Below are 14,132 nucleotides of genomic sequence, written 5' to 3'. Positions count from 1 at the left end.
GTGATTGCAAATTTGCAATGCACAATGTTAAGGGTTTTTGTTTTTGTTTTTTTTTTATTGTTCGGGCTGGGTAATGGTTTTTGTTTAAAGTGCTTGATTTTGTTGGTACAATTAAATGTTTGAATGAAAGACCCATTTTGTATTCATTGTTCATGGAAATGAGCTTGTTTTTAGTCATATAAAAAGGGTCTTTAATTGAATGTGAAACTCTTTTTTTGGATCTAAATTTAAAAATAAGAAATGATATTTTTGTAAACCTATCATCGAGACCCATTAAACAACAATTTATTTTCTACAATTCTATAAATTTTATAGAAAAATAGAAAATCAGCTGGGGTTGAGAATCTCACCGAAAAAGGAAGTTAGAAAATTAACCAAAGAAAAATATGAGCTTGATATTTTCATCACAAAACAAAAAATTAATCATCACTTATCACACTCAATACATAGTTATTTTACTGTTCAAAAAATAAAAAAGGCATAGTTATTTTGACTTTTGATAGCTTAATCGTTATATTTTCCATGTCTAACAAAAAATAATTATTATGTTTTTAATAGTTGGATTTATTTTTAGAAGATGATGTGTATCCAACAAATTTTTTGACCAATTTTAATTTCTATTCAATAGAAGATGATGAATTCTGACAAAATTTAAATTAGTTGTTGATTTTTGCATATATATATACTAGCGGCTCAACAGGTACTATCGTGCCTGTTCAGCCGCTTTTTTATTATTTTTAAGAAATTAATTTTATTTTTTTGTTAATATATTATTTTCTTTTTAAATTTATTAGATAAGTATTTTTTTATTTTAATATTGATGTGATCTTATTTATATCATATTTTATTAAAATTAAAATTACTATAAAAAATCTTTAAATATTAAATTATAAAAGCTTGCAATAGAGAGGTATATATATTATCAGAAAAAATATAATTTAAAAAATGATAATAACATTATCCTAATTTAAAAAGAGTATACATAAACCAAAATATATGTTAGTTATTTACAAAAAATAATTTTTACTTAAATGTCATGAATATTCATATTTGTCTTCATATATTTTAAGTGGTAGGTCAAAATATGAATCTAAATATGAAGATGCCTTAATTTTTTTATAAATAGTGAAAGATAGAAGAAATATGAATGCTTATTTTTTTTGTTTTAAATACCAAACTGTAAGAATAATTAATAAAAAAAATAAGAGAGTATAAAAATTGTGTATTTAGAAAAAATCATTCATAATTCATTATACATCTTCTTATCAATAACTTTTCGAGTTTTGAAAAACTATCAGATTTATTGACCATAAAAATAATTATATAACCGCCTCAATATTATTCAATTAAAAATTATGTGTAACAAAATCAAAATATAAATTTAAAAATATTATTTACAAATTTAATATTTATAAACTTTATTAAGTTTAATTATTTATTTTTAATAGTATTTAATTTGAGACCGAGATAAAAATTTATATTCAAAAGACTCTTTATCTTCGTGCATAATTCCAATTGTTAAAAAATATTTTATTTTTTTAAATTTTATATTTAATTTTTAGATTTTTTTAATCTCATTATTTTTTTAAATTTTTAATTTATATTTTTATTATATCCCCTTACTATATTAAACACTATTCTTTCTCTTACTATCTTTCTCTAAACACATACTTGTCATTGTCTCATCACCATTATTATATTTCTTTGTTTTCCTTTCTCATTTTTTCCTTCTCCTTCCACCTTCTCTTCACCCGACCGTAATTAATTATTACCAAGTATTATTATCGCAACTTTTAATCTTGTCTATCACTTCGATTTATAACCATCTATTATATTAACTTTTATGAGTTGTTGAAATTTGGCTAAAAGAAGTAAGAAATAAGCATTTAAAATTTTTATCCAAATTATCAAATTAACTTTTAGAACGTATAAAATTTATAAATTTAAATTAAATAAGATATTAAACAAATTTAGTATGTTGTTATTATAGGTAACAAAATCAAAATAAAAATTTAAAAGCATTATTTACAAATTAACTATTTATAAACGTTATTAAGTTTAGTTATTTATTTTTAATAGTATTTAATTTGAAGTCGAGATAAAAATTTATATTTAAAACACTATTTATCTTCATGCATATTTCTAATTGATAAAAAATATTTAATTTTCTTTTAATTTTATATTTAATTTTTTTAAATTATCTTTAATTTTGTTATTTTTCAAAATTATTACTTATATTTTTATTATATCCCTTTACTATATCAAACACTTTTTTTTTTCTTATTATTCTTTATACACATACTTGTCATGGTCTCATCGCTATTATTATATTACCTTATTCTCCTTTCTCATTTTTTTTCTTCTCCTTCCACCTTCTCTTCACCCGACCGTAATTAATTATCACCAAGTATTATTATCGCAACTTTCAATCTTGTCTATCACTTTGATTTATAACTATCTATTCTGATAACTTTTATGAGTTGTTGAAGTTTTGTTAAAAGAAATAAGACATAAAGCATTTAAATTTTTTTTTCAAATTATCAAAATTTGATGTCAATAATCCTAAAAAACAATATCAAAATATATTACTTTTAACTAAAATAATAAAAAAATACATAATTGTAAGTTTTTAAACTACTAATTATAAATTTAAGTCGCAATTTAATATAGTACATTGGGACAAAAAGGCAACCATTGCTATTCATATTTGACTGCTATTATCTAAGTTTTACATTTATTTTATTGTGCACATTAATTTAAGTGTACTTTATTATTTTATTTTACATGTTATGAAATAATGCCATTGTATTATAAGGATGAGATTAACTTTCATAATCTAATGCGAATCTTTTTATTATTTTGTTTGTTATTTGAATACTATCTATTTAAAATAGTTACTTAAAGTGAAACACTATATAAAGAGAGATAAAAAAACTTTTAGATTTATCGTTCTGGTTTGCTTCTTATTAATCCTCACTTAATATACTCAAATTTAATGGCTTTGATGGTGGTGAATTTTTGTAATTAGTTAAAAAATTTTAACTTTTTCTTTCTCTCTCTCCAATCTTGAACAAACTCAGTTTTATTATTAAATAATTTTTTAAGTTCAGACTTTAGAATATTTTTAACTTTTTGTATAAAGGTTAGACTTAATAAATTACCAAAATTCAAACCTATTCTCTTAAACTACTTCTTGATCGTATAATTAGAATCGTTTAAACGGAAGATCATTAGACCCTTAAAGTTTTTAAAGTAAAAGAAAAATACAATAAAATAAATTAATTAAAAAATCTATTAAAATAAAATGGTTTACAAAATAGAATATATATATATATATATAAAATAATAAATTAAAACTTACATTACATGGCTCATGAGTTAGACAAATAAAGAGAAGAAAATAATTATAAAGGTTGAAATAATAAAAAATGTATAACATAATTTTTATTTTGTCACATTTAAATGTTATTATATGTAAATCTAATAATTAATAAAAAATAATATTATCTAATGTAAAATAGATTAAAAATAAAAAGAGATTAACAAAATCAATTAACAAAATTCTAAAAAATTAATTAACAAAGTTTTTATATTGCTACATTTGTTGTGTTATATGTCGAACTAATAATTAATAAAAATAATATTATCCAATGTAAAAAAGAATACAAATAAAAAAAAAGAAGTTAACAAAATATGTGTGAGAAATTTTCATTCTACTGATAGGTGTAGGCTTTTTTTTTTTTTTATCTTTTATATGTTAATTATGTGACAAATAAATAATATAAAATTAACTGATTTTTTTGCAATACAATTTAGAAAATTAATAAATGTCAACCATAGTACTCTATATAATTAAATATCAAATCCAGTACTCTACATAATTAATAGCTTAGATAGTTTAGGAAATTAACATATTAATGTTTTTAACGAATGTTTGATGGGTGCGAATTTTCTTGCGTCCTATATATATGCCAATCAAATAACTTAGCCAATATGTAAAATAAATAATATTGTGGTAGACAAAATTAATAATTTAATTTATTTTCAAAATAAATATTTATGTATTCAAATTTTGAACATAATAATCTACATAATCAATATTTAAAAAAATTAAAAAAATATTATTACAAAGTAATTTAAAAAAAATAAGTTAACAAAATATTTATAGAACTCTTTCATTCAATTACTGATAGGTAAGGACATATAAAAAACATAAAACACATATCAAATAAAAAGAAACTGTTTTCTTTCTGCATCAAATTGATAAGACAAAAAAAATATTTCTTTCTACGTTAAATTGATAAAAAAAAGACATAGTAGTATTTTCATATGTCAAAAATTGAGAATAAATTAAAAAGGCAGATGAATGATTGAAAATATAGATTAGATAAGTAAACTAAAGAGAAGAAAAGATATAAGTGGATGAAAGCAATGAAAGAAGACGAAGGCGAGAGTGTTGAAGAAAGAAGAATAATAGAATAGCAAGAAAAATACAGAAAAGTAAAAACTAAACCACTGAAAGGATAACGTACTCAAAACAAAAGGATATAAATTAAAATTAATATAAGATTAAACAAAATATGAACATGATAAAGAATGAAGACAATGACAGAACAAACGATATAAACTAAAACTAACATAGAATTAAACAAAGCATGAAGATGATGAAGAATGTGAAGATATTGATATTCATACCAGTCTATTTTCTTTTTATTTATTAGCAATTTACAGACTGTCTTACAGTTTTTAAAACTATCATTTTAGTGGGAAGTTATTGGATTTTTCAAAATAAATTTTATGTCTATTTTGTCATTATAATTTAGTTTCCAAAATAGTTTATTGTAGGATTAATATAGTCCAAAAAATTGGACACCAAAATCATAGTCAACTCTCTGTATTGGCTCTATATATTGTTGTTAGACGTATAATATATATATATATATATATATATATATATATATATATAGATAGAGAGAGAGAGAATAATAAATTAAAACTTACATGGCTCATGAAATAGAAAAATAAAGAGAAGAAAATAATCATAAAGGTTGAAACAATAAAAAATGTATACCATAGTTTTTATCTTGCCACATTTAAATGTTATATGTCAATCTAATAATTAATAAAAAATAATATTATCTAATGTAAAATAGGTTAAAAATAAAAAAGAAATTAATAAAATCAATTAACAAAATTCTTATTTTAGGTCGCCAAATTATTTGAAAAATTAATTAACAAAGTTTTTATATTGCTACATTTATTGTGTTATCTGTCAAACTAATAATTAATAAAAATTAATATTGTGGTAGACAAAATTAATAATTTAATTTAGTTTTAAAGTAAATATTTATGTATTCAAATTTCGAACATAATACTCTACATAATCAATATTTTAGAAAATAAAAAAAAAATTATTACAAAGCATTTAAAAATAATTAACAAAATATTTATGAAACTTTTCATTCAATCATTAATAGTCAAAGACATATAAAAAATAAAAGCAGATATCAAATAAAAAGAAACTGTTTTCTTTCTGCATCAAATTGATAAGACAAAAAAATTTTTTTTTTTACATTAAATTGATAAAAATAAAAGGAGATACAGTACTATTTTCATACGTCAAAAGTTGGGAATAAATTAAAAAAAGTAGAGAAATGACTGAAAATATAGATTAGATAAGTAAACTAAAGAGAAGAGATATAAGTGAATGTTATGCGTAAAAGTAGTAACTCAATGAAATTTGCAACTGCAATGGATTAATGCAATGGAAGAGGATGGAGGCGAGAGTGTTGAAGAAAGGAGAAGAACAGAACAGCAAGAAAAATATAGAAAAGTAAAATCCAAACTGCAGTGGATGGAGGCAATGGAAGATGCATTGTTATATTTATAGAAGTAACAAAACTGTTTTCATTTTAGTGGAAAGTTAATAGAAGTAACAAAACTGTTTTTATTGTAGTGGGAAGTATTAGATTTTTAAAACAAATTTTATGTATTTTGTCCTTATAATTGCTTTATTAAATAGTTTATTGTAGGGTTAATATAGTCCAAAAAAATTGGACACCAAAGTCATGGTCAACTCTCTGTATTGGCTTTATATATTGTTATATATATATATAATATATATATATATATATATATATATATATATATATATATATATATATATATATATATATTTGCATAGCTAATGCCATGAAAAAAAAGAGTGAGAAATAGAGAAAGCAATCTCCTAATTTAAAGTTCATTGGATAAGTATTTTATTGAAAAATTCTTGGAATATATTATAATATTGTATGTGTCAATACTATTTTAATCCACAAAATTTATTTTTCATTCTTAAATCATGTCAAGTGTACTGTGTACAGATACTGACATAACTAAAAGAGAGATGTTTTATGTTCTTTGCTAGGTCCTGTAAATAGAGAATATTACATGAATTAATTTTTTCTATACATATTTTATTTTTAGTATTAAAAATGATGATAAAGATAAATAAAGATAAAAAATTGTCTATTGTCATAAAAAAATGATATAAATATTATTTTTTCGACGAAATAAGTTACAAGTGATAGGTTTATGAAAATATTAATGATCATGAAGTGCGTCAATGATATAGAAAGTAAGGGTTAAATTGGACTAGTTGACTTGCTTGACCTAAAGTTAAAGATTTTATTATCTATTATTTATTTATTAAATATGTTTTAATAAATATATAAAAAATATTTGTATCTTATTAGATTTTAATCTATTTAAATTTTTAGTTCAATTTAAAATTTTCATTTGTTATCAATTTTAAGACAAATTTTTAAACAAATTAGACTTAAACATCTAATAATAAATTTTTATCAGATTACGCTTAGACATAATAATTAAAAAAAATATGAACCAGTATTTTTATTAAAATTTAGCCACTACTTAACTAGTAAAAGAAAAGTGAGTAATTTCACATCATTAGATGTAATCTCACAGCATTAAAAATACTAATAAAAACTAATTAATGATTATAAATCACAAAATTTACTGCTCACTAACACTCCTCTAATTAAAATACAAACTTAACTTTCAAATCAAATTAAATTGTAAAATATCAAAATTTATATGTTATAAACTTGTAATTAAAAAAAATACAATTCAAAAGGTTTTTAAAAAATGGAAAAATGAAAAAGCTCAATATTTTTTATATGTTCTAAAAACCGAATCAGACTGGCCAATTGAACTGGTCTAACCGAAAACTGGTGATAAAAACGGTTCGGTCTGCTTCTAATAACCGTTCTCTTGCAAACCACTACAAAATTGTCGACCGGCCGAGAACCGGTCAGTTGGACCGGACTTATAACCGGCCGGTTCTTGATAAACGGCGCCGTTTTGGATTTTTTGAGGGGAAAAAAAAAAAACCCCCGTAGCGTTGCCTAGCCTTTACTCCCTCACGGCCTCACCCCCTTCCCCCAACACCCCACTAACAATTCATGAATCACTCTGAAGTCTGAACTCTGAAGCAAAGTTAAATCCTCAAATCAAAACCCTAGGTTCTCCCTACAACGTTTCTGCCGCAGTGCTGCCGCCGTCCGTGGCCAAGCTCTCTCTTGTAGCTCGGCGTCCTCCTTCCCCCTGTCCTCCGTCGGTCCTCCGTGCTCGCTTTTCTTGGCTTGGAGCAGCTCGCGGTGCGCTGCTCGTCGTCTCCCCGGTCGCCGTCCGTATCTCCGTCGAAGGTTAGTGTCACTGCTTTCACTTCTTCAGTTCTTGTTCGTGTCTCCGTCTTCTCTCCCCAGAGCCTGCCTCTGTTTGCTGATTTTTAATGGGAAATTGTGAAATTGCTATTTTTTGCTGATTTTGTGCTGCTGCTCTTTCTTTACTTCCTGAAATTTTAGTTGAAAATTTCTTGCTGCTGCTAAAAATGAAAATAAAATCATTATTGAAATTTTTGTTTAGGGATTAGAGATTACTTGCTGCTGTTTTGTAATGTTTGTTGAAATTTCAGGTTTAGTATGATTAGGATTACTTGCTACTGTTGAAATTTCAGGTTCAGTGTGATTAGGGATTAATGTTGCTGTTTTGTAATGTTTGTTGAAATTTCAGGTTTAGTGTGATTAGGGATTACTTGCCGCTGTTGAAATTTCAGGTTCAGTGTGATTAGGGATTACTTGTTGCTGTTTTGTAATGTAATAATGTTTGTTGCTGAATGATAATTTGTACTGCTGCTGTTTTTAATTTTGTGTATGATTTGTTAATAACTTGCCTACCAATCCTCCTATTTTGATTTTGTTACTTTCAAATTCGATCCAGTCCATTTACAGGTTCATAAACACGGATGAAGTTGCCTTTGTTAATACCTTCTATGTTTCTTTTGCTTTTATGGGATTTTTAATTGATATATAACTTCAATTCAGTCACTATTTTTCTTGGTGATCTGTAAATGGTTTGGTATTGCTTTTACAATTGCTGCAGCCAGTGCACATGTGTGGACCATTTATTTAACATACATGACAACTTGAGAAAAACCAGAGCCATGCATTTGGGATAAGGCTTGGCTTTTTAGATTTGTATATTTAGTATTTACAACCTAAGCAATTTTTTTCTATTATTATTATTATTATTGCTTACCGTATCTGTTTAGTAGTACCTTTTTATATTTTTCTCGTTTTCAATTTGTTATAAATTTCTTTTGTACTCCATAATGTAATATATACTAAGGGCGTCTTCATGTTGGCATTTAATATTTAGGTATTTTTTTTATTATTTAACTTTTGAGTTTGTATTTTGATAAGATCATGTAAATTTGGTTGATAATATTTTATGTAGTGTTTTAAATTTTGAATATATTTTAAGATTTATATTAGACTATAATTATATTTTAGGATGCTTATTTATAATTTATTTATTATTCTATTTATAAATGGTTTTTCTAGTTGAACTATTGGTTGGACCGGTTGGATTAATAAACCAATAAACCAATAGACGGTTTGATAATCGGTCCGGTTCTTAGAACCTTATATATAATATTTTAAATAAATTACATTTTCATAAAAATTATATTATATAATATTATTTTTAACAAAAAAATAGTTAGATAAAAAAAATTTAATAAAATAATCTAATTATTTGTCAAGTAATAAAAAATAAAAGAGTATTTACCCATTTTGATCATTAAAGAATTTTGAACCAGACATTTTAGTCTTCAACTAAAATTAATTACTCGATTGATTTCTAACAATTAATTCCGTCAGTCACTTAGATTCTTTGTTCTGTCAACTCTAACCGAAGACAAAATATTCTCTGACAATTCTAATAGGAGACAAAATAGTCCCTGATCTCCTTTGTTCGGAAACGACGCCGTTCTTCCCAAATTTTCATCATATCTCATATAACTCTAACATTCATACTCTTCTTCTTCACTTTTACGTTCTTTTTCTCCATCTTCTCCTTCTTCCTCTATAACTCCAAAATCAAGTCATGGTGTAACTGTCACGTGTGTCGCACCTACCTCAATATGTCATAAACCACATACTTTCTAAATTTTTGTGACTGGTACACCCACCTCTTCGGCACTTCCCTCACTAGAAGCATCCACCTCCACGTTCTCAATAAAAGCATCATCTCTAACCCCGACAATGTTTACCGCATCCTCAAGATCAAGTTTTACAACTATCCCAAGGAGAACGTCTTTCTTCATTCTCCAGCAAGCAATATAGATTGTTGGACATTAGAATATCACGAGAAGATTCTCCTTCGACATCATATGAAACTCTCATTTAGAATGGACCCCGAGTGCTCCATTCCTTTCCTTCTGGAGTTCAAGCTGGCAGACAGTTTCGACCTCACATCCAAGTTATTAGTACAATGAGCAATATCGTCGTCACCACTCATAAGGAAACTAAAGCGATTACTGAACATTAGTCCAGAGAAGAAGATGAAGAAAGCAATCAAAGCGGTGGGCAATGCGGCCATGGAGATGATAGGGCAAAGGAGGAGGGAGATGGTGACGAGGATGACGGATCTTAACAAATCGGACTTGCTGTCTAGATTCATGAGATCTATCGAAGACGACAAGTATTTGAGAAACATAGTTATTAGTTTTTTGAGTATGAATTGGTTGAGAACAAGTTGAGGATTTTTCTTCTTGTGAACATTGAAGTTGCAGAGTGTGCACATGTAGTTTGAAGTTGTAGTGTTAGACTGTCAGGATTTTGCGAGATATGATGAAAATTGGGGAAGAACAGTGTCATTTTTTAACAAAGGGGGTTAGGAACCATTTTGCCCCCTGCTAGAGTTGTTAGGAACTATTTTTTCATCCGTTAGAGTTGACGGAGCAAATGACTTAAGTGACTAACGAACGGAGAGGGACCAATTAGGTAATTAATTTTGGTTGGAGACTAAAGTGTCCGGTCCAAAATTTTTTAGAGATCAAAATGAATAAATACTCAAAATAAAATTTAATTATTTTATATTTTTATGTTATAATTTAAAATATTATTTTAATATAAATTTTTTATATTATAAAAATTTTACTACACAATTATTGATTTTAATGAATAAAAATATTTTATACTTTTGTATATTTAGATATTCTATTTAAAATTAAAAAAATTATATTTATAAATTAAAATGTTATATTTTAAAACATAAAAGGTATTTACTTATCTATTTATTAACGTATTTTATATTTATCAAAATCTATCGGTATTTTATAATAATATTTGATTTGATTTTTATTTAATAAAATGTAATTATTTATAAAGAGTTACATATTTACTTATTTAGCGCACAAAATTACCACTCTCATTTTAAAGCTTAAACGCACCCAATTTAATGAATTCATATTATATTAACTAAATTTTTTATATTTTTAATTTTTTATAAATAAAATTTCAAATACAATCAATTATACACAAAATTAATAATTAAAAATAATTAAATAATTTAACTAAATTTTTATTTACCAAGAAATCAAACTTTAACTTCTTCCGGTTTTATATATATATATATATATATATATATTATATATATATATATATATATATATATTTTTTTTTTTATATACTAAAAAACAGAAGTGTTTCCATGGAAGCCAAATCCTCAAATCGAAGATATGCTACGGTTACCTCAAGTTAGTAGAGAGAAGCGTCTTCATCATCATTCTAGAGAGTGAGTGAAGTGTGAAGAGTCAACAAGGAACAAACCACACAGATCCATAATGGTTCACGGTAAGAACGATCCTCCATTTCTCATCTCAATCCCTAATAATCCTAATAATTTAATCTGATACACACACTCTCTCTTTTCTCTGTTTAGAAAAAGATTCATCATCATCTTCTTGTTCTTCGAGTTTGTGGCTGTCACCGAACGAAAGCAAACGATGGGGAGAACACTTCTTTCTCTTGTACACACCGTTCTGGCTCACACTCTGTCTCGGCATTGTTGTTCCCCTCAAACTCTACGAGGTAACCCTACTCTTTCCATTTTCGAACTTCCTATCACTCTCTTTGTTTAAGAATTGATGTATACATGTTGATCCAGTCAGATTAATGTGTTAGATGAGTTTTAAGCAGTGGATTTGAAATTTGGATACTTTCCGCTGTAAGAATGATTTTGGTTATTATTATTTTTCTATTCTGGTGTATGTGTATATAAATATAGTTTGTGTGATATTGAAGAAGAAAACCATGGTACTTGGCAGAACTTCACAGAGTTGGAGTATTTGCTTCTTGGATTGGTCTCAGCTGTTCCTTCATTCTTGATACCAATGCTGCTAGTTGGTAAGGTATACTCAAATTATCTTATGGTGTTAATTGCAATCCTTATTTTGGATATTGCATTCAACTACATTTTGTGGGCTAAACAAGTGCATGTTTCACTTGTTCAGTGTGTTAGTGCCACACTATGTGATTTGATTTGATACTGATGCATCCAAAATGTAATTTATCTTCCTGCTGATACAGTTTATATGATTGTGGAGTGATTCTGTTTCCCATAATATAAAATTTGCAGGCTGATAGAAACTTGCATTGGAAGGATCGCTATTGGGTTAAGGCAAGTGTTAAGTGTGTAGGGCTTCTGAGTACCCTTGATTTCTTACCTTCCAAGTCTAGATGTAGAAAAGAAATGGGAGATGACTTGGATAGAATTTCTCATTTCTTGATATAGGGCCTTGCACTTGGCTGTTTCCTTTTATTTGAATATTCAGATCTATTTGTTCCATGATACACAAAAGTTTTACTTATTTTAATATTGTATGTGTACCCTGAAAATGAAAAAAAAAAAAAAGAGAAAGAAAAAGAATAGTTATAATGAAATGTACTATGGATTTATTGGGCCAACCTTATTGTATAACTTATCTTTAATCAATTTCAGCCTAACATGAACATGCCTTATTCTGACAGGCCAGCCTCTGGATAGTACTCTTCAGTTATGTTGGGAATTATTTCTGGACTCATTATTTTTTCACCGTTCTCGGTGCATCTTATACTTTCCCATCATGGAGAATGAACGATGTAAGCCAAGGCCTTGAAATTATCTCTTAGGGAGTCCGGGCTCTATGCTGAATTTCTTTATTTGGTGGTGGCAGGTACCACACACAACGTTCTTGCTCACTCATGTTTGCTTCCTCTTTTACCATGTTGCATCAAACATGACACTACGTCGACTGCGACATTTTACTGCTGATTTGCCAGAAACGATTCGATGGGCTACTGAAGCAGCATGGATTCTTGCTCTCTCTTATTTTATCGCATACCTGGAGACACTGGCTATTTCCAATGTATGCTATGAACAAACCAAATTACTAATTGTTTATTATTAGGATCATTGTTTAGTCATGCATTGGTTTTTATATTAATCATTCATTGCTGTCATTGAGTTTGAAGTTCAAAGCCATTAGATATTCAATATTCCATGTTATTCTTCTAACATTTTATTTATAAGAATGAATAGTCCCAAAGTCTTACCCTCACAATAACTTTCAATGCATTTTTGTATGGAATCCACATTTTCATTTGGTGCTTACATTTTGCGTGCTTCATTTCAGTCATGGCTCCCATGTGCACTGCGTAAAATTTTGCCTCCCCGTTTTATTGCAAAATTTGTGTATCCACTTTGTAAAATAGCCTTGGTGAATTCTTTTATTTATAGTTGTTCACGTGGTCTTCAAATACGGAATGTATGTCTCTGAGAATGATGTTTTGTATTGGCTGTATGCAGTTCCCTTATTATTCATTTGTGGATCGGGATTCCATGTACAAAGTTGGATCTTTATTTTATGCAATCTACTTTATCGTAAGCTTTCCAATGTTTCTAAGGTAAGATTTAATCAAGTTGGCTCTTTCTATGTTTGCATTGCTTTAAATATATGCCCCTTTATTTCCTGGGAGATTAGTACTTGCATACCATGCCATTAAAAAGAGGGAAATATGTGAATGTTTTAATATTGAACGTAAATGTGATTATGACCGGACTCGATGATGTCATCTAATCTATAATGTCCTATTTGGTAGCTATCCTAGGACAGAAATATAAAGACATTGGAAGGCACAAAGCTATTTTGAAAACGAGACAGATAGATAAATGGACAAAATGTTTCTGACCCAGTCAAAATTAGTCTAATTTTCTGTCCTTAGACCTAAGACAACTTAAACTCAACCTACTTAGTGGGATGAGACTTAGTTTGTTGTTCTACTAATGTTATTGTCATTGACGGTGATTCATGTGAATATGCAGGATTGATGAGAAACCTGGGGATAAATGGGACTTGGCTAGAGTTGCAGTTGATGCTTTAGGCGCTGCGATGCTGGTCACAATAATACTCGACTTGTGGCGCATCTTTTTGGGACCTATTGTTCCCATCCCAGATGCCAAACAGTGTCCTCAATCCGGTTTACCCTGGTTTTCAAGACATGCCAATCTAACATGAGAGTCTACCACGATTGAACTACGAAATGGAATGATTATATTTCCGTGACATAGTAATGTAATCCAGACACAGATTATGGTCTGCAGAGGAAATCCTTGTTGTAATGCTTGCACTGTCCAATGCTTGATCTTCCCCAATGTTTTGTATTGATGCATCAAGTTAACATGGTTGAACTTGTAGTATGTGACAATTGAACTTAATATATCTAGTTCCTGTTTGTTGTTCTTTA

At 27.3% G+C, this 14,132-nt stretch overlaps 1 protein-coding gene across 2 annotated transcripts; it reads left to right on the top strand.

Moving 5' to 3' along the window:
• Positions 1–7,440: 7,440 nt before the first annotated feature.
• Positions 7,441–14,132, top strand: LOC130946315 (cycloeucalenol cycloisomerase). 2 transcript variants are annotated; one of them, XM_057874996.1, is made up of 9 exons: positions 7,441–7,709; positions 11,049–11,201; positions 11,290–11,438; positions 11,675–11,758; positions 11,986–12,042; positions 12,378–12,488; positions 12,563–12,754; positions 13,195–13,292; positions 13,711–14,132. In XM_057874996.1, the coding sequence occupies exons 2-9, from the start codon at positions 11,192–11,194 to the stop codon at positions 13,901–13,903; spliced, it is 894 nt and encodes a 297-aa protein (XP_057730979.1). In that variant the 5' UTR covers positions 7,441–7,709; positions 11,049–11,191; the 3' UTR covers positions 13,904–14,132. The 2 variants fall into 2 exon arrangements, with proteins under 2 accessions (XP_057730979.1, XP_057730981.1); XM_057874998.1 differs by lacking the exon at positions 7,441–7,709 and having other exon boundaries at positions 11,986–12,027.

This window comes from Arachis stenosperma, chromosome 8 (genome assembly GCF_014773155.1).
Source record: "Arachis stenosperma cultivar V10309 chromosome 8, arast.V10309.gnm1.PFL2, whole genome shotgun sequence".
Lineage (NCBI taxonomy): Eukaryota > Viridiplantae > Streptophyta > Magnoliopsida > Fabales > Fabaceae > Arachis > Arachis stenosperma.
Note: the sequence above shows the minus strand (reverse complement) of the source record. Positions and strands in the feature narration are given on the sequence as shown.